At 33.9% G+C, this 27,892-nt stretch overlaps 5 protein-coding genes across 23 annotated transcripts; 2 read left to right on the forward strand and 3 right to left on the reverse strand.

Moving 5' to 3' along the window:
* Positions 1-2,729: 2,729 nt before the first annotated feature.
* Positions 2,730-8,069, forward strand: LOC103497777 (protein REDUCED WALL ACETYLATION 2). Its single transcript, XM_008460110.3, has 17 exons — positions 2,730-2,957; positions 3,125-3,251; positions 3,457-3,548; positions 4,242-4,382; positions 4,477-4,533; positions 4,644-4,716; positions 4,875-5,033; positions 5,324-5,473; positions 5,584-5,839; positions 5,919-6,040; positions 6,179-6,265; positions 6,352-6,440; positions 6,524-6,586; positions 6,686-6,742; positions 7,033-7,129; positions 7,217-7,375; positions 7,847-8,069. The coding sequence occupies exons 2-16, from the start codon at positions 3,219-3,221 to the stop codon at positions 7,358-7,360; spliced, it is 1,620 nt and encodes a 539-aa protein (XP_008458332.1). The 5' UTR covers positions 2,730-2,957; positions 3,125-3,218; the 3' UTR covers positions 7,361-7,375; positions 7,847-8,069.
* Positions 8,070-8,801: 732 nt separating this feature from the next.
* Positions 8,802-13,445, forward strand: LOC103497775 (pentatricopeptide repeat-containing protein At3g48810). 17 transcript variants are annotated; one of them, XM_051091919.1, is made up of 6 exons: positions 8,802-11,057; positions 11,173-11,345; positions 11,554-11,772; positions 11,888-12,045; positions 12,326-12,956; positions 13,061-13,445. In XM_051091919.1, the coding sequence occupies exon 1, from the start codon at positions 8,932-8,934 to the stop codon at positions 10,912-10,914; it is 1,983 nt and encodes a 660-aa protein (XP_050947876.1). In that variant the 5' UTR covers positions 8,802-8,931; the 3' UTR covers positions 10,915-11,057; positions 11,173-11,345; positions 11,554-11,772; positions 11,888-12,045; positions 12,326-12,956; positions 13,061-13,445. The 17 variants fall into 17 exon arrangements, with proteins under 17 accessions (XP_050947876.1, XP_050947879.1, XP_050947872.1 ...); XM_051091922.1 differs by having other exon boundaries at positions 11,173-11,772; XM_051091915.1 differs by having other exon boundaries at positions 11,551-12,051.
* Positions 11,579-13,061, reverse strand: LOC103497774 (desiccation-related protein PCC13-62-like). The gene is made up of 3 exons (XM_008460102.3): positions 12,657-13,061; positions 12,331-12,556; positions 11,579-12,019 (listed from the first exon to the last, which is right to left on the reverse strand). The coding sequence occupies exons 1-3, from the start codon at positions 12,983-12,985 to the stop codon at positions 11,642-11,644; spliced, it is 933 nt and encodes a 310-aa protein (XP_008458324.1). The 5' UTR covers positions 12,986-13,061; the 3' UTR covers positions 11,579-11,641.
* A 2,212-nt stretch (positions 13,446-15,657) lies between the features above and the next one.
* On the reverse strand, positions 15,658-19,141 carry LOC103497776 (protein REGULATOR OF FATTY ACID COMPOSITION 3, chloroplastic). 3 transcript variants are annotated; one of them, XM_008460108.3, is made up of 6 exons: positions 18,124-18,522; positions 17,702-17,756; positions 17,535-17,591; positions 17,250-17,327; positions 16,156-16,665; positions 15,658-16,011 (listed from the first exon to the last, which is right to left on the reverse strand). In XM_008460108.3, the coding sequence occupies exons 1-5, from the start codon at positions 18,427-18,429 to the stop codon at positions 16,190-16,192; spliced, it is 972 nt and encodes a 323-aa protein (XP_008458330.1). In that variant the 5' UTR covers positions 18,430-18,522; the 3' UTR covers positions 15,658-16,011; positions 16,156-16,189. The 3 variants fall into 3 exon arrangements, with proteins under 3 accessions (XP_008458330.1, XP_008458329.1, XP_008458328.1); XM_008460107.3 differs by having other exon boundaries at positions 15,658-16,067; XM_008460106.3 differs by having other exon boundaries at positions 15,658-16,665; positions 18,124-19,141.
* A 183-nt stretch (positions 19,142-19,324) lies between these two features.
* LOC103497773 (uncharacterized) lies at positions 19,325-26,623 on the reverse strand. The gene is made up of 10 exons (XM_008460100.3): positions 26,185-26,623; positions 24,245-25,137; positions 22,891-23,020; positions 22,347-22,801; positions 21,960-22,040; positions 21,765-21,863; positions 20,847-20,990; positions 20,596-20,682; positions 20,103-20,174; positions 19,325-20,004 (listed from the first exon to the last, which is right to left on the reverse strand). Exons 2-10 carry the CDS (start codon positions 25,040-25,042, stop codon positions 19,690-19,692), a joined length of 2,181 nt encoding a protein of 726 aa, XP_008458322.2. The 5' UTR covers positions 25,043-25,137; positions 26,185-26,623; the 3' UTR covers positions 19,325-19,689.
* Positions 26,624-27,892: the final 1,269 nt, after the last annotated feature.

Consider the following 27,892-nt stretch of genomic DNA (forward strand, 5'->3'; position numbering starts at 1 on the left):
TCCGTTTGGTAACGTTTCTATTCTCTGTTTCTTGTTCTCTGTTTCTTCTTTTTTTAGAACAAGAAACAGTAATGTGTTTGATAACTGTTTCTATTTTTTGTTTCTTGAAAAAAAAAAAAAACAGAAACAAAAAAGTGTTCGATAACTGTTTCTTGTTTATTGATTTTCTTCTAGATTTATTTTTTATTTTTCACATCTACTTCAATTAAACATTAAACAAAAATATAGGTCTATCCATCAAACATAACAAATAAAATTATCAAAAGGTTATTCATTTAATACGAAGAAGTATCAATGCACGAATAAAAATAATAACATAAACATAAAATTATATTTATCCTTCAAATGTTACCAAATTTGATTGGCAATATCATCTCTTACTCAGGCAATTTCTCTTTTTAATCCATCAATTTCTACAATCTCATCGTTATTTCATGACATCTAGAATTTAATATTAATTTTAAAGTAAGTTATTATGTCTTCAATATTCAGAATTGAAAGAAACAAAACAAAATTTAACATTTAACTCTTAACCTATGATGCTTTAGAGAAAAACCCACAACGAAAATCCAGATCTGCACAAAGAGAAAGATGAAAACTGTGGATCCGACGAAGAGGAACAATCAGGCAAAAACTATGGATCCGACGAAGAGGAAGAGTTCGGGTTGTCAAGAAAGACGGTGAGAGGTGAAGAGGAAGACGGTGTGCAAAGAAAAACGATGAGTAAAAGAGGAAGATGATGATTATTTGGAGAAGACGATGGAGATAAAAGGAAAAGAAAACCAATAAAAATAATTGAAAAAAGAAAAATGAACCAATAAAAATAATTGAGAAAAAGGAAAATAAAAGAAATAAAAATAATTGACAAAAATGAAAAGGAAACCAATAAAAATAATTGAGAAAAATAAAAAAGCCAATAAAAATAATTGAGAAAAATGAAAGGAAAAAAAATAATTGAGAAAAGGAAAAGGAAACAAATAGAAATAAATTGAGAAAAATGAAACCAATAAAAGCAATTGAGAAACGGAACAGAAGAAACTACTTTTTTTTGTTCCCAATAATTTTTTATAAAATGAGAAACGTTTCTACTTTTTTTGAGAACGAGAAACAAGAACGTTATCAAACGGGCCCTTAGTTTCCACGTTGGCTTAAAATAATGGTCAATTGCATAAAAGGCATTTAAGCTAAAAATATTTAGATATGTAGTATAAAAATTGGTACAAACTAAAAAATTCATTTACAACTACCCTTTTAAATGGAAGGAGGTGACATGAGATATTGGGAATCATGTCAAAAGGCCTCATACCTATCTCATACCAATGAAGATAGTTGTCATCACTTATATACTCAAGATCATTCCCTTATCTAACCGATGTGGGACTATGGTCGGATCCACATAATTTTCCTTAGTTATATTGTAGTAATAAAATATTTTTGTTGTTATGTAATATAACCTTGGACGTTTTAGAATTTGGTGAACTATCAAATATAAATTTTAACTTTCTATCTAACTACCTAATTATCAAAATTTTAAACAACAAATACATTTGCAAACCTATGATACACGAAATTGAGAATTTTAAAACAAATCAATCATTATATTTATATACAAACAAACGTAAAATTTAAAATTTTATAACTAATATACTTTTTAAGATTTAAAAACAAAATAAATAACAATTTCAAAATATAAAGATTAAAAGTTTTTTTTTGCTTTACGTCTTCCATTTTCAATAATGAAGAGAACATTTTGGTGTTAATGAAAGGTGACTCTTTTTTTCCTAAATCATGAAGAAATGTGTTCTTTTAATTCATTAAACCAAAACAACAATACTAACCGAGAACGAAGATAATACAAATAAATGAACTAATTCGTCGAAAAAAGACGGACACAACAAAATGAGAGGGGCACGATAAAAAAAAAGTAGCCAAATTTCACAAACCATTTGCAAAAAATAACAAAATTTTAAATTTTATCGATAATAGATCTTGATAGACATTGATATGCTTCTAGTGACATTGATATAAGTTTATCGTTTTTTATCATCGATAAGATTCAAAAATTTGTTATATCTTATAAATACTTTAATTTAGTTTGTTTTATTTTAAAATGTTATAACATAAAAAAAAAAACCAAAATGACTAGATTATTATAGAAAAATTATATAAAAAACGAAGAAAATAAAATCACAATTTAGAATTAATCATATATATTTTTTAGTATATAATAATTATAGACGAGGATCTCGAAGATTATACAAACTATCACTAGTTAGCTAACCTCACTTTAACTTAAGAATATCGTACTTAGAAATATGAAACGTTGAATCATATAATAAAATTATACATTTTAAATAATGTCACAATCCTTAAAATGAAACACAGTTTACATTTTCCTTAAAAGTTAAATTTTATTTTAAACAATTTATTTAAAACGTTTACACATTCACATTGTTTGGTTAGATATTTTTATAAGAGTTTATATACATAATTTTTTTATAATTAGGTTGCGAGTGTTTTATTTAAGATAGTTTATTTTTCAATATTATTTTTAAAAATATATTTTGAAAAGTGACCGAATAAATTTTATTTTTTTGGTTGAAATTTGGGCTATCTAAGTTTGTTATTAATTTTTATAATCGTAATTAGCGACATAATTAACCGTTAATTATTAATTTTGAAATACACAAACTTGATTGTATTTGAACTCCCATGCATTTGATATAAACGTAGAAAATAAATGAACAAAGGTTTGACTAGACCGCCAACGTCGCCGCCGGCCATGGCGGTGCAAGACTCTCGCCGCCTTAAGAAACTCCGGGCGGCAGCTTCCGCAAATTCCTAAACCAAATTCATCTCGAATTCACGCCGAGACAAACTTCAAGTTTTCTGTAGTGGTCATCTTCGGCGTTTGCAGCGTTTTCTCTGGAATCGGTTTCACTCTCAGAAACTTCTACGTTAGAAACTCTTTAATTTGTAGTTATGGTTCCATTTATTGTTTAGAGCTTTCTTCTTTCTTTGATTTACTGTTTTTCTTTCTCTTCTACATACATATATATATACACTTCCAATGGAACACTTCTCTTCACTCGCCTTCTTCTGTTTTCTTCTTTTCGTTTGCCAGCGCCAAAACGTTATCTGTAATGCTTCTTGTTGTACTGTAAGCATTTTTTCTCATCGACTTCTTCCATTTCGGATTTTGTCGGTAATTGACTGCAATGGCTCTACTAGGCCCTGTGACTCACGCTCAGGTTTGTATTCCAGTCACATTCCAACTATTTCAATTCATTGGATTATATTGATACCTTGATTTGGAAGAAGTTAAATTCTAATGTTGTAGTTTTTCTTAGACTTCGTTCGCCAGCTCCATTATCGATTAACGACATTTCATTATGAATGGAACCTAGTTTAATGTCATTATGGATTTATACTGTCTTTGTCACTTGGTTGATACAGGTTTCATGTCTTATCGGATTTGTATCCGTTTTCATTGCGTGGATTTATTCGGAGTACTTAGTATTTATAAAGAAGTCGATCTCTTCCAAAGTGTAAGTTGAACGATTCCTTGCTAACTGTAAATTCTTGTTGTCCTCTCTTTTCTTAAGGCATGTTCATTTTTACGTCATCTCTCTTCTTTTAGCATTCTTCTACATCTGTTAATCAAGAGGAGCGCTGAAATTAGGTTTATTAGGAAGAGCTACATGATTATAACTTGAACTTAACTTTTTTTTTCTTGTTGACCGATTAGATGATATATTATTAAATTTGTCTTCACTTATCAGGTTACCCTTTTGGATTAAACGGTGATTTAAGATGACATGAGAGCAAGTGATTCAGTAAATCTTAAGTTACTTCCTCCCCAATTAATATTGATTTCTACCTGTTAGGTCTATACATATTTCAAACTTATAAGTGAGAGAGAGTGGTAGACAATTATAAAATTAAATTTGATTTCACCCCTTAGTTTAAGCCTTTGAACCTGCCCCATTTCTTGTTTCCTTGAACTCAAATAAAACTTTTCAGTGATCACTAAAAGGTTTGGTTTCTTGTTGAAAAAGTAAATCAGCTTAGTCAGTAAAAAGAAGACTAATAATTGCTAACATTGAGAGAATGTTGTTAATCAGAAAGTGGAAACATCTGGTGCTTTTTGTTATATATGTTGGCTTTAGATGTGAGGATATTTTAGTAGAAAAGTTTTCATGTTTTAACATCCTCCATGCTGAAACTGGATTATTTTTCAGAAGGCATTCTGATATTGGCTTGGCTGAGGTAGAAAGTCTTACTGGAAAGGAAGATGATAGAGCTACCTTATTAGATGGGGAGGCCATCAAGTCTATTCCTTCTGGAGCTCGAATTCCACATTCCTTCTCTAGTTTTATCAGGTTTACAAAAGGAAGCATTAGTTTCTTCACACTTCAGCTGCTGTTCCTTTAGGTTTGCTTATGTCTGTTTGTTTGTGTTTATTTTGCTTGCTAGGTTCATTATGCTGAAAGAATCATTCTTGATAGAAAATCGAATGTTACTCAGAGCAGCGTACGTAAACTCTTGCATAGAATTTAGCTAAATATTTACACGTGCACCTCTTGAATGTTGAATTTTGTTCCTTTTTTATTAATATGAAGTTCTCTCTTTCTCACTTTCAGATCCGAACTTGGTCTTCTTTTAGCATACTTCTACATCTGTGACCGTACTGATATATTTGGAACAGGAACAAAGGTGTCTTAAATTTAAGAACTCTTTTCTTCCAATTTCTTTTAGTAATTTATTTATTTGTTTGTTTTTCTTTTTTCATTATTCATTAGAAAACCATTTAGATATGTTCTTATCACATTAGTTGTCCCTGCTAATATTTCTTACATCGTCAAATTTTGCAGAGTTACAATCGAGATCTTTTCGCCTTCCTCTTGCTTCTTCTCATCACAGTTTCAGCAATTACTACATTCAAGATACATCAAGATAAATCACCATTTTCAGTGAAACCCTTGCTCTTTTTGAATAGGCATCAAACGGAGGAGTGGAAAGGATGGATGCAGGTCAGTCACTCGTACACATATTTATTAGCCTTTTCTTCATTTCTCCCGATGAAAGCAAAGTTTTGTACCAATACGTGTGTATGTTTGAAATAAGTTTTGACAGATTTGCATCCATTTGACAGGCAGTGGTTTTTATATCTTAGTTGCCGACTCACATCAACCAGCAGATTTGAATTTAAGCATGCTTCTTATTTACGTTTTGTTTTATTTTTATCTCTAATCTTGCTGGTCTTAATGTGAAGTTATTTATAAAACTACAAGTGCTAACTTCATTTTTTTGTCCTCTATAGGTAATTTTTCTGATGTACCATTACTTTAATGCAAGAGAAATTTACAATGTGGGTCGTGTATGTGTTGCTGCTTACGTGTGGATGACTGGATTTGGAAATTTTTCATATTACTATGCTCGTAAAGATTTTAGCCTCTCTAGATTTGCTCAGGTATGTCTTCTGTCGATTCTTCAGTTTCTTGCTAGTAAATTTTGAATGAAAAAGTCTCTGTGATCAAAACTATTATTTCATTGACTTTTTACATCTTTTTTGTTGAGCAGATGATGTGGCGGCTTAATTTCTTGGTGTTTATGTGTTGCATTGTCCTGGACAACAGTTACATGTTATACTACATCTGCCCCTTGCATACTTTCTTCTCTCTCGTGGTATATGGCATTATTGGTGTTCTTCACAAGTACAATGAGATTAGAGCCGTCATTGTTGTGAAATTTTTTGTTTCCTTTTTGGTCGTTGTCCTGGTGTGGGAAATACCTGGAGTGTTTGACGTCCTTTGGGAACCATTTACCTTCCTTCTAGGTAGCTTTAGATCTATTTTATCTATTAAAAGATGGAGAATTTCCACCAACCAACCTAAACTTTCAAATTTTTATTGCAGGATATAAAGATCCAAATCGAAAGGCAGAAAACTTGCCCCTTATGTATGAGTGGCACTTCCGCACGGCGCTTGATCGATATATTTGGATATTAGGCATGATATACGCATACTATTATTCATCTGTAAGTTTAAACGTGCTCGATCTTGTACTATCTTCATGTTTTTAGTACTTGAAAATTTTAGTTTTTTCATGGCAACATAAGCCATCTTATCGTCCATTTTCCTTTAAGAAATTCTTTACAATGGAATGCTTTTGATAGATTGAGAAGTGGATTGAAAAGTTAGATGATGCAAAACAGAAGCCCAGGATACTTATCAAAACGACAATTGTTGTGACATCTGCAACGGTAGAATGTTTATCACTTTAACATATAGCATAGTCTTGTCCTGGTTTTACCTTCCTCTATTTCAAGCCGTTTTTGTTACTTTTCAGGCCGCATATCTATGGTTTGAGTACATATTCAAATTGGACAGCATTACTTACAACAAATATCATCCTTACACTTCTTGGATTCCCATCACGTATGTGAAACTTTTCTTATATGGAATTTGAAATAGAAAAGCTATATATGTTTGTTAAGTATTTTCTCGTTCACGTGGAGCAGGGCCTACATATGTATACGAAATGTTACCCAGAGTTCCCGTAGCTATACGTTGACCCTTTTCGGGTAAATCTTCTTGTTTACTATTTTTATTTATTATTTAAACCCATTTACTGCTTTGTTTTATCATGTAATTTAACTTTTAATTACTTTAAACCCATCCAGTTGGATTGGAAAGATTTCACTGGACACATACATCTCGCAGTTCCATATTTGGTTAAGGTATGAAACTATGAACCTCCTTTTTCCGCTGGTGTTTTGTTACATGCATAAATTAGTTTACAAGAAACGTAATTATTTTTATGAATTCCTAAATTCCAAATTCTTTAAGGATAACAACAAAACTGGTCATACTTGCTACCTCTTTAGATGGGCTATTTTGTATATCCTTTGGATTATCTCATTCATCAAATGAAATCGTTTCTTATCCTAAATACGATCATACCCTAATACATGTATACTTGCTAACTCTGATAATGGTCTCTACTCTATGCTTTAACTTTATCTTTCAGATCAAATGCTCCTGATGCCCAGCCGAAGAAGTTGCTTATTATCATCCCAAATTATCCCTTATTGAACTTCATGTTTACGAGTATCGTATTTATGACGGTAAATAGTAGTAGTTATTTACTTTTACGTCTTGAAGCTTTTGAATGTGCACATTTTGATCCCATGTTTTCATTTCCTCGCCTACAGATTTCTTACAGGCTCGCTGAGCTGACAAATACATTTAAAATGGCTTTTGTACCCAACAGGGACAATAAGCGCATTATGCATAACATAATTACCGCAGCAGCAATCATGGGCATCTTATACTCCTTGTCATTTCTATTCCTTTAAGTTTCTCCAATCTTGGTAAGTCACCCTCTACTCGGTTTCTTAAAATATTATTCCATTATTTTTCTTCATCAACCCACAGGCTTAAAACTTGATAAAGTTTTGAAAAAGCACAAGTCAAAGAGTCTAAAAGAGCCTAGTTCTGTCAAATGCCAAGTATATACTTTCAATATCGAAGTTTAACGTTGATCTCTCCACACTACATATTGTGATAGAAAAATAAGAGAAAGAGACACTCATTTGTGTAGTAGGTGGAAATATTGGGACATGGAAGACTCGTATTTCCTCTTATTCTTTAGTATGATTTCCAAGTGTCATTTTCATATTTTGGAAGTTGATTTCAAATGGTCAAGACATAAGACATAAGTGTGGGATGAGTTTATTCATTTCAAAACAAAATCGGAACTTGCTTCTTTAAGTTGAAATATAAAATTGACCATTGGTAATCCAAATTTATGGTGTAATGGGTTGTCATTGCTGACATTGCAGGTTTGAGAATCGATGATAATGAAAAATTGTACAGAAAAGAAAAGCACTGTAGTGCACTATAATTTTATGTGGAAGACACAATGGAGCAGTGCTGAATTACATAATATTCTCATAAGAAAAGGAGAAGAAAAGAAAGAAAAATGGAAATTCATTTGATTGGTTAATCCACTTTGTTCTTAGTAGTTTATTAATTGAAATAAAGTACATTACTGAAGATTTAGACGAGGGCTCCCCCTTTTGTGGTAATTTTGTTATGTTTTCATAGTGAAATAAATTCGCAAAATCACCTTTTTTATGTACATTCCTATGTACTTGCAATGATTTGTAAGTTATAAGTTATATAACTGCTAAAATCAAGCATACACTAATGTAGCTTTGACCATAAAATTGTTCATTATAAATAATGCTCCTATCTTTTACGAGCCTAAAATAAACGTGTAATGTTTTTTTAAAACTTTATAGAGTGTTCTGTTAGTTAATAAACTTCTTAAATATTTTATTTTTGTCTGATAAATCTTTAAAATCTAATAGTGTAATCTTTAAAATCTAATAGTGTATCACACACACATATATATATATCTAAATATATGTTTGGTAGGCTTTTGAATGTTGAAGAACGTATAACACAAGTCTATGATTATTAGTTTTAATGACACACCATACACAAATTTAAAAATAAATATACATTCACACATATTTAAAATATTATGTTTTAGGCTACAAGCCGACGGTGAAAATATTATTTTCAAATCGAAAATTTTTAAAAAGTATATTTAAGTGTAAATCGACCCAATCCTTATTTATCGATATTAAGATCGATTTAACACTTTACTAAATGTTTTAGGCAGGACGATCACGCCTAAATCATCATCGTATGTATCTGTGTTAATCACTGATTTGTATGTTTTTGTGTTTACCTTTTAAAAATATTTTCAATATAAAAGCCAAATTTTGAAGAGAGAAAAAAAAAAAAAGGGAAGTTTTTGAAAGAAGAGGAGCTGTCCCGAAGTGTATGGAGAAGGTCTATCTCGGCAGAATCATAGTTTGGATGAGCTGAGTTCTTCGGATTCAACCATTCTTCAACAATGTATTTGAAAGAAGGATGCTCCTTATTGATGAAGATTCAAAAACCCCTAATACCCTTCGTGCTAAATTCCAACCCCATCATCAATCCCCGTGATCCCAACAAACAACAACTTCTGCAAGAATCCGACGTGCTCAAACGATTGAAAACGGATCGGAATCTCTCGTCGGCGTTAGGATTCTTTACCGCCATAGCCAATTCAAATGCCTTCCAGCACACCGCATCGACGTACAGAGTCATGATCGAGAAGCTCGGCCGTGAATGTGAAATGGATGTGGTGCAGTACATTTTACAGCAAATGAAGATGGATGGAATTAATTGCTGTGAAGATTTGTTCATATGTATAATCAATGGTTATAAACGCGTTGGCTCCGCCGAGCAGGCGCTTAAGCTGTTTTATCGGATTGGAGAATTCGGCTGCAAGCCGACGGTGAAAATATACAATCATCTTTTGGATGCATTGTTGAGTGAAAACAAGTTTCAGATGATTAATCCATTGTATAATAATATGAAGAAAGGTGGGTTAATTCCTAATGTCTTCACATATAATATACTTTTGAAGGCGTTGTGTAAGAATGGTCGGGTTGATGCTGCACACAAGCTGTTTGTTGAAATGTCAAATAAGGGATGCCCACCCGATGCGGTTACGTATACGACTATGGTGTCTTCACTGTGTAAAGCTGGCAAGATTGATGATGCTAGAGAGCTTGCGGGAAGATTTAAACCGAATGTTCCTGTTTATAATGCTTTGATTGATGGGATGTGTAAAGAAGGAAGAATTGAGGTAGCAATTAAGTTGTTGGGTGAAATGATGGATAATGGAGTTGATCCCAATGTGGTCTCGTATTCAAGTATTATAAATTCTCTTTGCGTTTTTGGGAATGTTGAATTGGCTTTTGCATTATTAGCTCAAATGTTTTCGAGAGGTTGTGATGCTAATATCCACACGTTTACGCCATTGATAAAGGGTTGTTTCATGAGAGGAAAATTGTATGAAGCTCTTGACTTGTGGAAGCTTATGATACGAGATGGTTGTGAGCCAAATGTAGTTGCTTACAACACTCTGATTCATGGTCTTTGCAGTAGCGGGAGTTTGGAAGAAGCCTTACAAGTACGTGATCAGATGCAGAGGAGTGGCTGCGTCCCTAATGTGACTACTTACAGCATTCTAATTGATGGTTTCGCTAAAAGTGGTGATTTGGTTGGTGCATCCGAGACATGGAATAGGATGATATCTCATGGCTGTCGTCCTAATGTGGTGGCTTATACTTGCATGGTGGATGTTCTTTGTAAAAACTCAATGTTTGACCAAGCCAATTCACTTGTGGAGAAGATGACTCTTGAAGGCTGTACTCCAAATACTATAACATTCAACACGTTTATCAAAGGTTTATGTGGAAATGGAAGGGTAGAATGGGCAATGAAACTGCTTGAACGAATGCAAGGACATGGGTGTCTTCCTAATATCACAACTTACAACGAGTTACTTGATGCTCTCTTCAGGATGAACAAGTATGAAGAGGCTTTTGGGCTATTTCAGGAAATTGAAGAAAGAAATTTACAGCCGAACTTAGTGACATATAATACCATTTTATATGGTTTTTCTCGGGCTGGCATGATTGGGGAGGCGTTGCAGCTTTTTGGTAAAGCACTTGTGAGGGGAACTGCCCCTGATTCCATCACGTATAATACAATGATACATGCCTATTGCAAGCAGGGGAAGGTTAAGATCGCAGCTCAATTGGTGGAACGAGTTAGTTCTATGAAGGAGTGGCAACCAGATATCATTACATACACTGGCCTCATTTGGGGGGCCTGCAAATGGATTAATATAGAAGAAGCCATTGCTTTTCTTGACAAGGCAATTAATCAAGGAATCTGTCCGAACTTTGCCACATGGAATGCATTAATTCGGTGTTTCTTCGACTCTTTAGGTCATATGGGACCAATTCATATTCTGGATGATATTTTGAGAAAGGGATAAGATGGCCGAGTTTGGAAGATGATCAAACTATCAACTTCAAATCTTGCTGTGACCTCATATTACATATATATTGAGAGATTTTTTCTTGAACCCACTTGTAATTCTCGACAAAAAAACTGGAGGATTATGTTCACAATCATCAGGTATTCCTCTGCTGCAGTTTTGACCGCTTCAATTTCATCTGTGTATAATCCAAATTTCTTTAGGACACTCGCCTGACACATAAATCATACATATATATATATATATGCTTGGTAGGTTATGCCCATCTTCTCTTGCTCTCTAAATAGATTAGTGGTGAGTCAACTTACATGGCGCTCATGCCAGTGTAGCAACAGGCCAATGTTAAGTTCTCCTCGCGGCACACTCTCGTTATCATGGATAGCATCTTCTTGAAGTGTGTTGTTTTATTGCAAAAATGAATCGACAAGGTAATGTCAAATCTTCTGGCCTCAGTCAAGATGCGTATATCTTTTCCCATAAAATGCATTATTTGTAGGTTTGCGCTACATTCATTTTAACGTGTTCTTTTTTTCCTTTTTTTGTTCTAATGGAAGAATCTTAATAGGATACAGACTTTAATCGTGATTACTATTGGAACATTTTTTGGTCTAATTATTACTATTATTTCGGTAGAAGAGCTAGGAGGAGAAAGATGACTCCATGACAAAGCAAGTGAAATCCCTCTTTATTGATGATCTAGAAGTAGAAAACACGTAGAATAGCATTATTTGCTATATGCCATGGACTTAGCAATGTGGCCATCGGCTCCCTTTGGATAGAAACCCCCAGGAGCATGTTCATTACCCCCACCATACACAATCCTTAGAATCTCCTGAGGGGTTCTTGGATATGCGAGTGAGTCCTTATCTCCAGCAAGCACGTTCCCTGTAATCTTACCCTCAGCACCCTCGTTTTTGGGTACCACAATGCCTTCATCTTTTATACCTGCGCGTCCTAACTTATTCCGCAGATCTGAAATGCGATGTGTGAACACGGCCACTGTCACTCCATATGGTTCAACCTTTTCTGCTGCACGTTGATAAAGCAGTGCTCTGATTACTGCATCTTGACCCGATTCAACACCCAGAAGTCCTGCAACAAGCTGAAACATTGGCTCGTGGAATTGTGGTCAGTGTATGTAAGAATTAAACTTGTCTTTGAATTTCAGGGAATATAAAAGGAATACTAAGCATTCTTAGGGATATTATAAAGTATTTTAGTGATTAGTTAGAGAGTTCGTTATGGAGTTTTGGTTATAAATAAAGAGAGTAGGAAAGGAGGGCGTTAGACGCTGATTCAATTGGTTGAGAGTTTGAATGATCTTGTAAGTTCGCTAACACTTGAGTTTATCTTGTAAGTTCATCTTTTACATTGGAGTATAATTCTAGTTTTCTTTTGGTTCTATTAGAATACCTTCTTGGCGACAGCAGATTCAAGTCTTGGATTTGCTCCAACATAGCCAGTGAGTCCAACATAAGGAATCAGGTAGGATGCGAGAAGGAAATTCAAGGCATTAGCATAAGGATCAAAAGGTGGTCTCAACTGATGACCAAATGCTTTATCCATCACTTTGGCAAATGACGCTGAACTCAAGTCTAGCAATGGCCTTGGAAATCCTTTGACTGTATTTTTAATTGCCCTGCATAAATTGTGTGATGTGAAATGACCTGCAGAGACTCATATGAAAGGAAAAAGTCATTAGTGGATGTCAACTAGAAAAAGAGAAAAAAAACCAATACCTCACATGACCAACTTCTTGGTAGCCGAATTGCAATATGATGTCCCTGATGAAAGGATCCAACTTAGCCCTTTTAGCACCAATAGGAGGTGGCCCTCCCATGGTTAGATTTGGTGCAACTTTATCCAAACCATATCCCAGAGAACCATATAAGAAGAATTCTGCTTCTAGGTACTCTAAATTCAGTGGAAATTCTAAAAGATCAACATCTCCTTGGGGAATGAAATTGTTCTCTCCTCTGACAATTGCATTACAATGAATTGGCAAATGAAGGATGATGAGGTAGCTGACAGCGGCAGCGGTAATAATGCTCATATCATATTCTCCCATGGTTTGATATTTTACTTTTTTACTGTTGTAGTGTAATAATATGGATTTCAACCTCAACTTATGCCCTTTTTATAGGCCACTTACTGCTTGGAGTTGGTAAATAAATGAGAAGATTAGATGGCAGGCAGATGGGGGCAGATTTAAAGTTTGATTGCCATGTTGATTTGATATGCTGACAACAAGACCAACTGATGCAAGAAAAACAAGGTAAGTAGGTGGGTTCTAACTTCCTCATGAATGGATGTTGTCTTTGCATGGCCATTAGGCAATCTTGTTTTATGATTACCAAACTTAAAACTCAAAACTCAAAACATTGGTTCTACTCAAGGAAAAAATAATTCAATCAGCTCGTCTGTCTTAATACCACTGTCTAATTTCGAGTTACTTCACCCTACAACTAATTGTGAAAAACCAATTAATCACATTGTTATTGCAAACAATTTCTTTCATTCTTTCCCAATATCTCCCTCTTGATCAATGGACCGCTTTCTTCTGAAGTAATTGTTGTAAATAAATAAATAGTTGCCATGAAAAGGCAACCTCCATTGTTGTGTCCTTCTCACCTTTCATATTTCTTCGGTTTATTGGTTAAAATATTTTAAAGCATTTTAGTGTTCTAACTGAAATTGCATTTCATTACTTTCAAATGAAATTTTAAAATTAGTTTTTTTTTTTCTCAAACGAAATTACATCTTATGATATTAATATAATGGTATACATGTTCAATTCCATGAAAGAAATGACTTGAAGATTTCTTTAATAAAATCACTTTATTAAAGAAAAAGAAAAGTTGCTTTTAGATTTCATAAATAATATGGTACAGGTTCATCTTTTTTATGCTTTTAAACATATTAATGTTGTACTTATTATGTAATAAGTCATCGTGTCAGTTATTTATTTATGAAACATATACAAAGTCAACTTTCATAAATAGGAAATTAGTATATTAATTATTTTAGATGTTTAGGTGTTACTTTTTAGATTTCATACATATCAAAATCATTTTATCAAAATCTTATTTGCTATGAGGTCATGTCTAATCTAATTCGTTCTTATTCTTTTACAAAATCATAACAGATAAGAAGGTTATGTCTAATCTAATTTGTTCTTATTTTTTTTCAAAATCGTAACAGATAAGGGGTAATATTCTATTCGATTTGCTCTTTACTGCTAATTTTTTAATTTGATTTGATCTTATCGGTTAATTTTTTCAATTTAATTTAAGTTTGATATTCGAGGTCTATAAAATATTTACTAGTTGCATAGCACATTCCAAAATATTATTGAGTTATTTCTCTCGTAAAACTCCTAACATTCCGATCAGTTCTTTGCAACATCAATTCGAATTCTCTTCGATAAGAAAACACAAATATGAATATTCTTCCAAAATTTATCAGAGAAAAAGGTAAATAGAAATTAATTTGTTTTAAGATGTTTAAAATAAATATTAATTTTAAAGATATATTTTAAAAATGTAAACTAAAATTAGATATTTGAAAATAATATCATATTATACAATACTAATTAAAATGATATTTTAAACTATTTCTTTAAATGAATAAAGGTTGAGAAGCGGCAGACAAACATCAAAATTCATACTTATAATTGCAAGCATCATCCATGATTGAACGTTTACTAAAAGTAATAATCGCTAAAGTTCTTAGATCAATTAATGGTTTAAGATGGATATTGAGTCAATAAACAAATAAACAAATAGTAACAAGTTCCTTTCAAAGTAAGCTCGTGTTTCCTATGTTCTATTGAAATGTGTTTCCTCAAGAGATGGGATCACTCAAATTTTGACTAAAATTTTGAATATTAACAACTGGTTTAAAAAACTTGACAGTAAAAAAATATGTAGGATAAACATATCTCTTAAAAAGAGTACCTTTTACTGATTTGAATTTAGTCGTATATGGTTAGGCAATATTTCTAACGAAAAGAGAACATGTTATATCAGATTTTCAACACGGTCTAATGTTGCAAGGTGACGAGATTTTTAAGGTTTACTACGTCTTCTCTTCTTCCTGTTAGTCTCACTCTTATTATCAATTCCCTTAAAAAATGTTAGTAACTTCCTCATCTGACTTTCAATATCTTCTTATTTTCATCTTTTTGCCAAACAATATCTTTGCTCGTATTTTGTCCACTTGTCCCTGATATCTTTTACTATATTTATAAAATATCTTTGAACTGTTTTGTCGATTAAAACAAAATTTCTATTTAAGAAATATATATTCAAATGTTTAGATTTACTTTTTAAGTGTTTATAAATACTTATGTTTTTTCTTGTTACTTATAAACACTTATTTAAAAGCGTAAAGCCAAGTCAAACACACTCAAAATAAACTAAGGATGTTAGAAGTGAATTTTGACAAAGTTAAAATTCAAGATAAGATTTTTTGAACTTGTCTGGGATTAGAGAAATTTCTGAAATGCTAACTCTATCTATAACTCTAAATAAAATAGTAAAAAATTAGTTTAACTTAACAATAATTGTCACGACCTTCCTTTCAAATTCCAAATTCTCAATCCATGTCGTTATTGTACTAAAAAACACTAAACAAATATAATCTCAAATCCCACCTAACAATTTTGAAACCCTAACACTAAATATTTTTAAAGGAACTGTTTCAAAATAAAAATAAAAATAAAAACAATAACAATAACAATAGCAAAAGCAATATTAATGTAATTAACATCGACCAGAATATTAATAATTGAGAACTACGATCCGTCTCACAAATACGTCCAACTTTGCAAGCTCAACTCGTAGAAAACGACCTTCCTAATTGTATTTATCATTTTACTTCCATCCATATTATGACACTAAAATTCCTAATTTTCTCATCCATACATCACCACTATGTTTCCCTTACAATTTGACATGACTTCAATATCGATATAAAGAATGATTCGACATGTACCTTTGGTTCCTACGGAGAAAAACTGGTAATGAAGATGACTAAAAAATCGGTTGGCATGTGGTTCTTTGACATGATCTACAACACCTCCAAGCCTTTTAACTGTGAAAGGGCAAATAATTCAGGGAAGAATAATGGCAGTTTCAGTAACTTAATACCTGAAATGAAGCAAAACGCCACCATGGATTCGTAGAATTAGCTCAATGCATTCATAGCCAACTTCAAAGCCAATGCCATGAAACTCACCACAACTTCTACTGCCAAAATTGAAGCTGTCCATTCATTTTTTAGTTTTATTTCTCAAGCCTATGTTCCCTGTTGCAGTTGATTTGGAAGTCGTACTTTTGCTGGTATCGTCATTGTCACTGTCAACAATGATAATCCCATCATCAAAACCATCGTCATAATCATCCAGCTCATCCTCATCATCCCAATCCATTTCATCGGCACTGTTGTAATCATCCATGTCATCTTCTTCATTGTCATCATCATCATCTACTCCGGCACGAAGGGTGTGAAACTCAGGAGGGGGAGGACAATCTTCGGTGATGGCAGTATCCCTCTTAATCACAAGATGACGAATTACTCTTTCATCCATATCTAACATGCTCTTAAATTCATTAATCCATTTGGCCTCCAGTTCAAAATTCATCAATATGTAATGTGCATATTTGGCTTTCTTTATCTTGTACGCTAATCTTCGCATTCCCCAGTCACTCAGTCTCCACACCTTCCCTTTCTTCTCCCTAAGAAAACCTGTAATAGCGTTTATGTTTCAATCAGAAACTAAAGGAAAATTCTACCAAACTCAAAAGAAACATGGATGTAACTAGGATCAACGGGCTGGTCTTGAGATGTTGAGCCTATTTTCGACTTGCACAAGGAATGGAAATCACATTCACTTCAACAATGCTGCTTACAGAAAACATATAGCACTAGAACTCGGGAGAAAAGAAAACAGTTACGAGATTTCACATGCCGCACAAATGGGCAGCAAAGAAACATGGAAACATGGATGCAAATATCAATAGGCTGTTCTTGAGATGTTGAACCTGATTTTGGACTTTGCACATGAAATGGAAATCACATTCACTTCAACAATGCTACTTACAGAAAACATATCACGCTAGAGCTTGGGAGGAAAAAAAAAAAGAACGGTTATGAGATTTCACATGCTATGCTACACAAATGAGCAATAAAGTGGAAAAACTGTACAAGGCTCAGACATGCAACTTCAGCCAAAATGGAGTTTTGAAAGAGCACTAAAGCTCACGACCACTTTATTCAAACTAACACCTTACAAGCAGCACGAAGTCACTGCACAAGAAAACCAAAGTTACCTTGAACTTTCTCAATTACACTCTCGACCTCTTCTGCATTCTTCTCGTGAATTAAAAAGACTACCTCATAGTGACGCACTGCAGTAACAAGGAAAGCAACGCAACACATCACTTCAAATATAGGATAAAAAATTTTCTTTCTTTAGAGAAAAGTTGGACTAGAAAATTACATAAACTAAATGAACACAATATTTTTCTGCTTGTGTCTGTAATTAGAATATCAACTCCCGATTCGTTGTGTTATATCAATCATACTTGACCAGAATAAACAGAAAGTAGGCTTACTTTGTTCAACTTTCGATTCACTTTCCAACTGGAGGTTTAAATATTCATAAAGCTTTTCTGCAAAATGAGAGCAAAAGTTAATTTGATAACTCCTGTTCATAGCCAAAGTAATAATTTTCTAAAAGGAAAGCAAATGAACGGATCCAAATTGGAAGAGAAATAATCACCTTCTTCCGCATCTGCAAATTCGGGAAGAAATTGACCATCTTCTGCAACTTTTTTCTGCCAATTAAAACCAAAAGTACAGTCAAGAAATTTATCACACTTACAAAAGTATATAAGCAGGTTAAACGTCAGTATATCTGAGCAGGGTACGAAAAGTACAACATCTATCCTTCCTACCAAATTTTCAATTCTCATTTCTTATACGTTTCTCGAGTGGCATATCAGAAGGTAACCAAAAGAAACCGAATTGTTCTCAGACTTCTTACATAGGCAACCACATTCTAACAAACCACCAAGAATTCCTGACTTATTTAATTTCAGCCTCTCAATTCTTAGGTCGAAACTGGTTGGAAGTAGCTCAAGAATGGCAGAAATTTAAAGATAATGAACATAAGTATGAAGAAGGAGTAGCATAGAATTTCACCTCCTTGAGTAGAACAGCTTCGGGGAAGAAGCCGATAGACTCGTCGGGTTTGGGAAGGGAGCGGTGACCGTCGTCCTTGTTAGGCTTAGCGTTGGTCTTCTTAGCTGCGAGAATGATGGATTTTCTAGAGAAACGAGTTGGAAGGTTGAGAGTGGGAAACGAAGAGCATACATTCGGAAAATCAGAGAAAGAGCGAGAGCCATTTCGAAGAAGAAACAGATTATTATGAGACTTAAGAGAAGAATGAATTGAAGAAGAAAAAGAAGAAGAAGAAGAAGAAGGGGAGAAGAGTGTAAGAGCATCCATTGGAGCCAAACTTGGACGTTGAGAATGGAGGTTTTTGGGCTCTTTATCCGAAGTACGGAAATGGCAGAAGAAGAAGAGGAGCGATCCGGCTCTATTTTTTATTTTTTATTTTACAAGAGTTAAGATAATAAACTATGCAAATTAAAATAATGTTCTTTTACAAAATATAGTAAAAAAAAAATGCCAAAAATATTTCGCCAACTATATCTTCAACAATCTATTGCCTCCAAACAATCCATTTAGATTTTGTTAATTTTCTAAACTTTGATTGTTTGTCCATAATCTTGAACAACCTAACAAAAATCACAGAGGTAGAGTCAAAAAGATGAAAAGGAAATCAACCTAAAATATTTAAAAATAATATTATTATGTAAATATTTCACCTATTTATTATATTTATGAAAACATTTTTTAAAAATAATATATTTTTTTTATTTTGTAAAATTATAACACTATAAAGTGTATTAATGTCGGTTAAATATGAACTATGAAGTGTATTAGTGTAAGTAATATGAAGGGTAATAGTATTATATTTTGTTAATATTTCAACATTTTTGTAAGTTTTTCATTTGTATACATCAGTTATAAATACCACATTTATAAAATTGTGACAAACAAAATATAGAAATCTATCCAAATCTATAATTTATAATACAGGTTATAAATTATAATTTAAGTTCATCCATAAAACCAATCTAAGTGAAAAAGAAAAGAAAAAACCATCATGACACGAAATGAATAAGTGGATGGTAAAGAAATAAAACTGTCGGCCTATTCACAAACAGCAGCAGAAGCAATTGCATTGTTTCGACTTCTTTCATCGAGCAATGGGAATCGAGCTAGTCCTCGAAAATGCTCGATCATATGTAGGAGGAAAAGTGGAGAAAATATGCAATGGGGACAAGGAAGGAAACAGCCATTTTGAGGCCATCTTCCAAATAATTCTTCATATATAAGGTTAGTTGTAATTACCACAAGGGTTCAGGATACACATTTCCAACCTGTCTAAACTTTGGGGGTAAATCAAGCCATTTTATGACAGTTAAAACCGCTACGCTCTCTATATACAAACTCTTAATGCCATCCTTCCCTTCAATGGTTCTCCAATCTTCTCTTCTCTACACCCTTCATTTTTAAAATTTCCTATAAGAGCTACCTTAACTTACCTTGTCTTACCTTACCTTGTTGTGTATTTAATAATTACTCGCTACCATACACTTCAAAATTATTAGCATGTTTAACCAAATAACCTCTCCATAATCACCACTGCTTCTTTCCTTTCTTCTTTTTCTTGTTACCACTGCCACTATTGTTACTGCTCTTGCTAAAACTTCCTCCTGCTTTAGACGGCGGGCTCTCCGTGGCACTACCACCAACGTTGTCGAATGCACCTGTCTGCATGGCATTCTGAAACCACTCAAAGAACTCTTCTTCTGTCATGTTCTCTTCCATATTTGATGCAGGCATCTGTCCTCTTTGGCTAGAACTTGACCCTCTAGAGGTGTTTTGCTTAGAGGTTACACTTGTGTTTACGTGAAAACTTGGCTTGTGGGTGTTAGCTGGACATCTCATTCCCTGCACCAAAGTTCACCAATATACAAAGTTTTTGTGGGTGATGCTATATAGGTAAGCATGATATCAACATTACTTGACATGATCGTTGATGACATTACCTGACAAATATACCATCCGGTTGCATCATATATTCGGCTCTCTGCACATACGTATGCACAAGGAGCATCTACCTGCACAGAGAACATAGTGTCTAGCGTTAAGGGAATAATATAACATGCATCCTTCAGTGTAACCAAATTCCACACAACTTTTTCACTGAAATTAGCACAGTAGGTAGTCTAATCGGATAGGAGTATTTGGTTCATTGTACCAACAAAGAGTTCAAAGTTCTCAAAAGTCAAATTGTGATGCATGTTACTTGAATTTCTTGATAAATCACAGTATCACACTACCTAGTTTGTGTATCATCAAATATATCTACGTGAATACCCTTAAAATCAACATTAGAATCATCGGTACGATACCACTATAGCATTTTCTATAAGCATCGTATCAATGGAAATAGACAAGTCAAGTAATTGAACAGATGGCCACAAAGAAAATTATGTCACGTCTTGATAAGAAGCCAATCCACAAGTAAGCAAAACATACCTTCTGCAGCAATCCAAAAAGAAAAGGCTGGGAAGATTGCTCCACCCACCCATCCCCATCCTTTGCTTGATGAAAATCTTTGCATTCCTTTAAAGAAAAAAAATGTACAAAACAATACACAAAGCAATCCAACATAAGAATCTATCTTTTCTCTTAGAAAACATGAGCATACAGTACCATCAGATGCATCACTAGGATAATAGATCAAACCTAATTAAAGCAAGAGTCGGTCTAAAATATAAGGGAAAAACCTGGCACCATCTTGCTTGAGATTTCAATTTCCTAGTGTGTATCCATAAATGAAAATTGTTGCACTTTTTGCAGGCTATTCGTCTTGATTCACCGAAAGGATCCTCTCTATTTGTTGCCGATCTTGAAAACCCAAATGGACCACTCTAAAAAATTGAATGCACCCATAATTTGTATAAGATAGTCGGAAAAAAAAACTTGGGCATGGAAGCTATCATTGAATACTTAACACACTGCCCAAGTACAAGTTACAATGGACAACTTCTTTATGAAAAGCCAAGTGTATTCCACAGAAAAGGTTCAGGTCTTCTCTGATAGGCTGATAGCCTTGTATTAACTTCAATTTTATTTTCCTTTTGTTTTCGAGTGTTTTTGCCTGTGTGTTTTTCTCTCTTTTCTTTTCTTCATTTTATTTGTCATGGTAGTTTATCAGTAGGAGCCAAATACATACATGATGCAACTTAATTTTTAAAACCTCGGGTGAAATAAGTCAATAGAACATGCTGAAATGTGAAAAGAAAATTATGGTACCAAAGCAAGATTATCAGCTTTCCTTGAAAAATCAAGTCCTCATCATTGTAGCTCAATTGATGTTTTTTGTTTTTTTTCTTTTGCTTTGTGTGTGTGTGTGTGTGTGTGTCTCTCTCTCTCTCTCTCTTTTTTTTTTCTTTTTTGTGTTTCTTTTACGGCAAATGAATGGGTTCACAGAGCCAAGATCCCAAGTTAAGTCGTGGTTCATGTTTCTCAGCAGCTTGTCTTATAATTTAATTACTGAAAAGACACTGTCACTCAATTTCGTTTTTTTTTTTTTTTTCACCTTTCTATAAATGAAGATGGGTCAGGAAGGCTAAAAGGAATTTTTACAAGGAAAATCTCTCTTCTATCTTCTGTGGGTGGGTGGGTGGGGATGGGGGTTATACCTTCTGTGAATCACTCTGAAACCTCCGGAAAATGTTTAGCAGCTCTTCCCTTCTCAGCTCATCATCATAGGTTTTTCGTTTTATCGAATCAAGTAAAACCTATGAAAAATAAATAAATAAAAATGACTTGCAACTCTCAAGAAACAAAATAATAGAAAACTCAGAAGTATTGCATTATATGGATAAAAGTGTTACCTCGTATGCATTTTGAAGTTTCTTAAATGCTTCGGCAGCCTTTTCATTGCCCATATTTTTATCGGGATGGACCAACATAGCCTGATAACCATTTTACAAGCTCATTCAACAAAAATAGAAGGTAATGATAATCAAGACAATATTACAAAAAACACCTACTTTCCCAAAAGTAGGACACCACTAATAAATGCAAGTGACATTTTCTTCCATTAATCAATACAAAATGCAGTGTTAAATAACAGAAGGTCATGATCACCAACAAGACAAACAAAAAATACGCCAATCCAACAGAAATATACACGAGATGGAGTTGGAGCCTCATGATTATAAACATTAGAATTGTGAATAGATCATGCAAACTGTAGCAACATTAATGCAGAAGTTCACCTTTTTCCTATACTCCTTCTTGAGTAGGGAAGTATCTATATTTTCATACCGAGACAATCCCAAAGCTGCATAGTGATCTGAGCAATTCAGCAAACGGACAACTTCATCTTCGGAAGATATCTCAGAATCAGCTCCACTGGTTGAGGGTGTGCCTGAACACCGATCAGCAGCAAAACCTGTACTGCTAAATTCAGAAGATGATGCTTGCATGGGGTCATCATGAGAGAAGCTAGACTGATCTTGCATCCCAGTTGTTTGTTCAGGATATCTGTTTGATCTCCTATGCTCATTCATGTTGTTCTTTAGGACATAAATCAGTGCATCGCTTGAAATAAATGACAAATTCAGGCCCAAAAGCAAACCAAGCCATCCAGTGCATACCCATGCACAATAAACCGAATATAAAGTGGTGATTGAAAGTGCAATTCTTTCGTGGCTCAATATAAAGGCCAATCCTGAAAATTGTGATGTAACACCTCAATGAATAAGCCTTGACATGATGTTGGATGGAAAAATTATGCACGTTCCAAAGGTAAAGAATTACCTCCAAGGAAGATAATCAGCATTGTCATCCAAAAGTTTCCGTAGAACCAAAGGAAAGCTGCTCCAGAGATGGCGATGACCAAAATAGCAAAAGCAAACCCGACAAAAATTCCAAGGGAAGCAGCTACTACCTGATCCCATAAATTATTTATGAGTAAACATGGAGAATTTGGCAGCATAACCAATACATGGCTATCTCAATAGTCAATATTATACCAACATCTTTTTGTATCAAATTTGTCGATCAAGTAATACAAACTACAAAGTATTGCTCCAGTTCGGAACTTTATCACAAATCTACACAACAAACAGTAGTTAGGACAAATGACTCCTTGATGCATTTCTTTCCTAAGGATGAGTAATTAAGTTTTCATTGAGAACAAATGAAAGATTACATGGGACATGTAGAAATAAAATCTTAAAAAGGCTTCAGTCAAGCAAACTAAGAGAACCAAGGATAGGAATAAAAAAGACTTATATGCCGAAGCCCCAAAGGAAATATGAAACCTAACAAAGGACTACATCCCCCGTTTAATTGAAGAAGAGACTACACATCCTCCTTTAGACCTCTCAACCCTTCTTAACAGTCGATGTTTCTCTGACACCAAAGATCTCATAAAATAGCACAAACACCCACAAGCCAAACAAAAAAAAATAACTCATGGATGTGGTTATACATAAATACACAAAGAAAAAAGGATCTCAGCATAATTTTAGTGGGATATCTGTCTCCATGTACATCAGTTGTGGCCATTAGAGGATTTTCAAATTGTACTTCAACTTGAAAATGAATAAAATAATCTTAAAAATAACTAGGAAAAATTGTCTTTTTAGTCAATGAGATTTTGCAATAAATGTGTTTGGTCCCTAAGAATTCAAAACGTAACCTTTCTTAAAAACTCGATACTAAAAGAATACATTTTGCAATCTTAAGACCCAAATGCACCTATTGTTAGAAACTCAATGACTAAAAATGTAGTTTTTCCAGAAAACTTATATGCTGAGGGTCGAGAGTCCATAAGGAATTTTTTTCAATAAATGCTTGAAAACAACTATGCGTACAGCCACATAGCATTGTGTTTCATCTGATATAAAATTATAATGAACCCCATTCTTCACCTGGTACCGTTCCATAAATTATGATTGGACTAAAAAACTTGGTGACTTAATTATTTTGAATATCCACAAGATGGCTGCTGGAGACTTTCTCTAGAGGGAAAGATATAAGAAAGTAAAAAAACTAATATTCATTTTCAAGATACTAAACAAGACAGGAAGCAGAGAAAAAAAACGTAAATAAACAAGATAAAACGAGATAGGAAGGACACCTATGCAGGAGTATTTCAAGAGCTTACCAAGACAACAAGGAATTTAAGAAATCCAACCATTGCAATTGTTGAAAGAATGGAAAACCATATAACTGCAAAGAAGGATGTTGTCCCCATACGAATAAAGGAATCGATGCCCCTGAGGGCACAGTCCAACCATACAATCGAGAAGAGAAGTATTATGTTCCCAAAATGCATCATCCATTTCAGAACAATGGGATATGCTGTCATAATCTTCTTTACCACATAGTCACTTGTGTTTAGTAAGTTGTTCTTCATAGAATTCAACAGAGGTCTATGATGCTCCAAAAACACATGGGATGCTTCAAATATTGATGACATAGATTCCACAAAACTTTTCACCAAAACATTATCTGAAAAATTCAGATTAGCCATCACACTTCTGATGTGTTCTCCATTCAAAAAGAAGTTGAAGCTACCATCTACCTGAACCTGGTCCTTATCACCAGCAGACCCCTGTTCTCCTACACTAGGGCCCCCGTTATTTCGATCACAGTTCTCGGATTCTTCGGAGGGAAATTTGGGTTCCTCTAGAGTATGAAGTCCTTCAATTCCTTGTTTTTCTTTTCTCAAGGACTTTGCAGACTTCTTTAGATTCTTCAAACCCTCTCCAGAGTCATTATTCATCATCCCTTCCTCGAAGGGTCTACTATTTTGGTTCTCATTTGGTAGTTCCTCTCCGGGAAAAACCTTTATTTCTCGTGCTCTTCCCTGCCCCTTGGACTGAAAATCTGAAACTTTTTTTTTACTGTTCGATGCATGGCGCTCTGACCCTGTTTTCTGTTGATTACCCTTACGAGCCATTGAAAAGTGAATTTAAGGTACAATTTCAAGAAATATTCAACTCGATCATTTTTAATGACAACACGAGGTCCAGAGCAACCAAGCAGGACTGTAGCCTGTAGACAAAAGAAGTATCTAGTCAAGGCTGATTTTTTTCCCTTTGATATTAAAGTAACAAATACGTTCATCAAAATATGGCCAAGCACATTAACAGATTGAAACGTAATCTAGCATTGCAGAAAAAGAAAAAATTAACAATAAAAATAAAAAAATAAAATAACTGACGGAGATCAGTTGTGAACATTCACGACCAGTGTTGTTAGAGGCAAAACTTGCACATTTTGATGGTGAGGTTTCACTACGGTGCACCTAACACTCACAATCCTTTCCCTTTTAACTTTTGCAGGTCAAGGTTATGTAGTAAGTTCCTTTGCTAAAAAAAAAAAAAAAAGAAATGTAATTACTTGGTGTGTGCTTTTACATTGCATAACTATATAGTATTGTTGTACTTATTTAGATTTTATGACCAATTGTGTAATAAATCCTATACTTATTGTATTTCTTCCTGTGAGAAACATTTAAAGATTTCTTGATCCCAAACGACACAAAATCAAGACAGGAGTACCCATTTTCCAGAGTACAGCTGTGGTGAAGAGCATTGTCAATGAAGTAGAGCCGTCCAAAAGCAAAAAAGAGAATAGAAAATCAAAAAATTAGAGTGAACTAAAACGAAAATAACACAATCTGATGAATGATACAAGTCCATAATCCATATTTAAGGAAATCCCTCATTTCCATTACCAATGTAGTAGACAGATGGATACGAGCGACAAAGATCAATCACAAAGTTAATTTAACACGCATTCCCCACCTGAACCAACTATGAAAAAATTGCATATAGCAATTTAAGAATCACATTTTTCCGAATCAAAATATACCCAGGGAGAAGCACATAATTCTTTTTTTTTTTTCATGATTTATCCATATTGCATTTTCCAAAAAGACTAGGTAAAAGTTAAGAAGCAAGAAAAATTCAAAACAAACAAAGAACATCGATATTTACGATGTTAGGCAGAAAGAAAGAATCCAATGAATGAGGAGAAGAAGGAAACAGCAGAAGAATCCAAAACGCCAAAAAAGATAGAGAAATGAAAGAAAGATACCTCAAATTTCAGCACAACTACGCCAATGGAAGTGAGAAAAGTGCAGCCAAGGCGAAAGAAAACCCTAATAACCAGAACTCAATAAGAGCACGAAAAGCGAAATTTCGAGTCTAGATCTTAACAAACAGTGGAGTTGATAAGAAGGAAGTTGTGGCCGCGGAAGAAGAGTTAGGTTCTGCAACAGCGACCGGAGAAGAAGAGTACGGAGATAGGGAAAGAGTAAGAGCGGACGGCGGAGAAGGTGGGCTTGAATCCAATGCCCAAGAAGACGGCGGGAGAGGCGGCGGCGGTGGGGGAGTGGAGGTGATAATAATATAAGGGTGTCGGAAATTCAATTTGTGCGTTGAAAACACGGCGTGAGAATTCCGTATTCCGGTAAAAGCTATCTCCCCGACCCCATTATCAACGACAAAAGCATAAAAGAGTTGGAAATCAGCTTCCCCCAATTAAATTTTAGATAATTTTTTATTAATATTTTTTCTAATAGTCACGTGATTTCTCACGTGACTTTAACTGTTTAATAGGTAAATTACTCACTCCTCCAAAATGTGGGATTTTTTTCTTCATGGCTTCCACTTTAGATGCCGAAATGAAAATTGGCTCACAATTAAGTTTTAATGAGGAATGGCCTTAATGGTGATGTCAATCGCCTGTGAAATTACTGAAATGTCTTCACACGACGAACTTTTTCTCGTTTCTATTTCTCGCTTCTCATTTTCCGTCTTCGTTACTCTTATTTTTGTGGTGATTTCGTAATTGGAGGTATGTGCACCAATTTTGTTGGGAGTCGCCACAATCTAGCCTTAAGCAAAAACTCCTCCTTAGAGAATTTGACATTCATTCCATTGATGTGATCGAATACCGTCGCGTCATCTCTAATGCTTACAACTTCCCTCAATAGAATGTGATGGACAAGAGGGCTATTGAAGACAATGTTTATATCTGCGAATCGGCCAAACACCGTCTATTGTAAAGTTGCCTTTTTTGTTAGCTTCTCTGTGTTTATGTGGATTTATGTGACAAAGGTTCAATACAAAACTTAAAGCTATAGTTCTACTTGTAATCAAAATAGGAAATGGGAATGGAAAATGGAAAATGAAGAAAAAAATGTTATCTTCACAAAAAAAAAAAAAAAAAAAAAAAAAAAAAAAAAAAAAAACCTTTAAACGGTGACTATTATATGAGACAAACGGAATTCACTCACTCGATCGGTGAATGATGGAGAACGGAAACCATAGATAATTTGGTCTCATAAGTGAGTTTGAGAGTAACAAATGAAAGAGAAATTTTGTATTTTATTAGTTCAATAAATAAAATAGAATAACTCCAACTCTAGCTTTTAAACAACAACATAACATCCCTTTAAACTAATTGAGTCATGCTAACGTTGATAAATAATCTTGCATAATAAAATAAAATCATATATAAATATTTCTTTTTATACAACCATATACATATACCTGGTCGATCAAAATATAGGAATATAATCAATTGATGAGACTGACCATTGATTTGATAATTTTGACAATGGCTATTCGTGAAAAATTCTATAAAATCTAATCATCCATATTCTTATTCCTTATTCTAAGAGTCCTCCAATGTAGTTTTGTTGATTATCTTACGTATTTATCATTTATCTCGAATATATAAATTAAACTCGTATCCTTTATTATTATTTATTAATTACTAATTTATAAATTTTCTCTCG

This window comes from Cucumis melo, chromosome 11 (assembly GCF_025177605.1).
Source record: "Cucumis melo cultivar AY chromosome 11, USDA_Cmelo_AY_1.0, whole genome shotgun sequence".
Lineage (NCBI taxonomy): Eukaryota > Viridiplantae > Streptophyta > Magnoliopsida > Cucurbitales > Cucurbitaceae > Cucumis > Cucumis melo.

Excerpts from the sequence above, each read along its gene's own strand:
- LOC103497777 (XM_008460110.3), top strand. The coding sequence starts at position 3,219 with ATGGCTCTACTAGGCCCTGTGACTCACGCTCAG. Across the intron at positions 6,441-6,523 it reads ACTTCTTGGATTCCCATCAC|GGCCTACATATGTATACGAA; the intron begins GTATGTGAAACT and ends CACGTGGAGCAG. Across the intron at positions 6,587-6,685 it reads TATACGTTGACCCTTTTCGG|TTGGATTGGAAAGATTTCAC; the intron begins GTAAATCTTCTT and ends AAACCCATCCAG.
- LOC103497775 (XM_051091910.1), top strand. The coding sequence starts at position 8,932 with ATGTATTTGAAAGAAGGATGCTCCTTATTGATGAAGATTCAAAAACCC.
- LOC103497774 (XM_008460102.3), bottom strand. The coding sequence starts at position 12,985 with ATGGGAGAATATGATATGAGCATTATTACCGCTGCCGCTGTCAGCTAC. Across the intron at positions 12,557-12,656 it reads CAAGAAGTTGGTCATGTGAG|GGCAATTAAAAATACAGTCA; the intron begins GTATTGGTTTTT and ends CAATTTATGCAG. Across the intron at positions 12,020-12,330 it reads AATCTGCTGTCGCCAAGAAG|CTTGTTGCAGGACTTCTGGG; the intron begins GTATTCTAATAG and ends CCAATGTTTCAG.
- LOC103497776 (XM_008460106.3), bottom strand. The coding sequence starts at position 18,429 with ATGGATGCTCTTACACTCTTCTCCCCTTCTTCTTCTTCTTCTTCTTTT. Across the intron at positions 17,592-17,701 it reads ATTTGCAGATGCGGAAGAAG|AAAAGCTTTATGAATATTTA; the intron begins GTGATTATTTCT and ends CTCATTTTGCAG. Across the intron at positions 17,328-17,534 it reads TGAATCGAAAGTTGAACAAA|TGCGTCACTATGAGGTAGTC; the intron begins GTAAGCCTACTT and ends TTGTTACTGCAG.
- LOC103497773 (XM_008460100.3), bottom strand. The coding sequence starts at position 25,042 with ATGGCTCGTAAGGGTAATCAACAGAAAACAGGGTCAGAGCGCCATGCA. Across the intron at positions 20,683-20,846 it reads CTCAAGCAAGATGGTGCCAG|GAATGCAAAGATTTTCATCA; the intron begins GTTTTTCCCTTA and ends TTTTCTTTAAAG. Across the intron at positions 20,005-20,102 it reads CCGGATGGTATATTTGTCAG|GGAATGAGATGTCCAGCTAA; the intron begins GTAATGTCATCA and ends ACTTTGGTGCAG.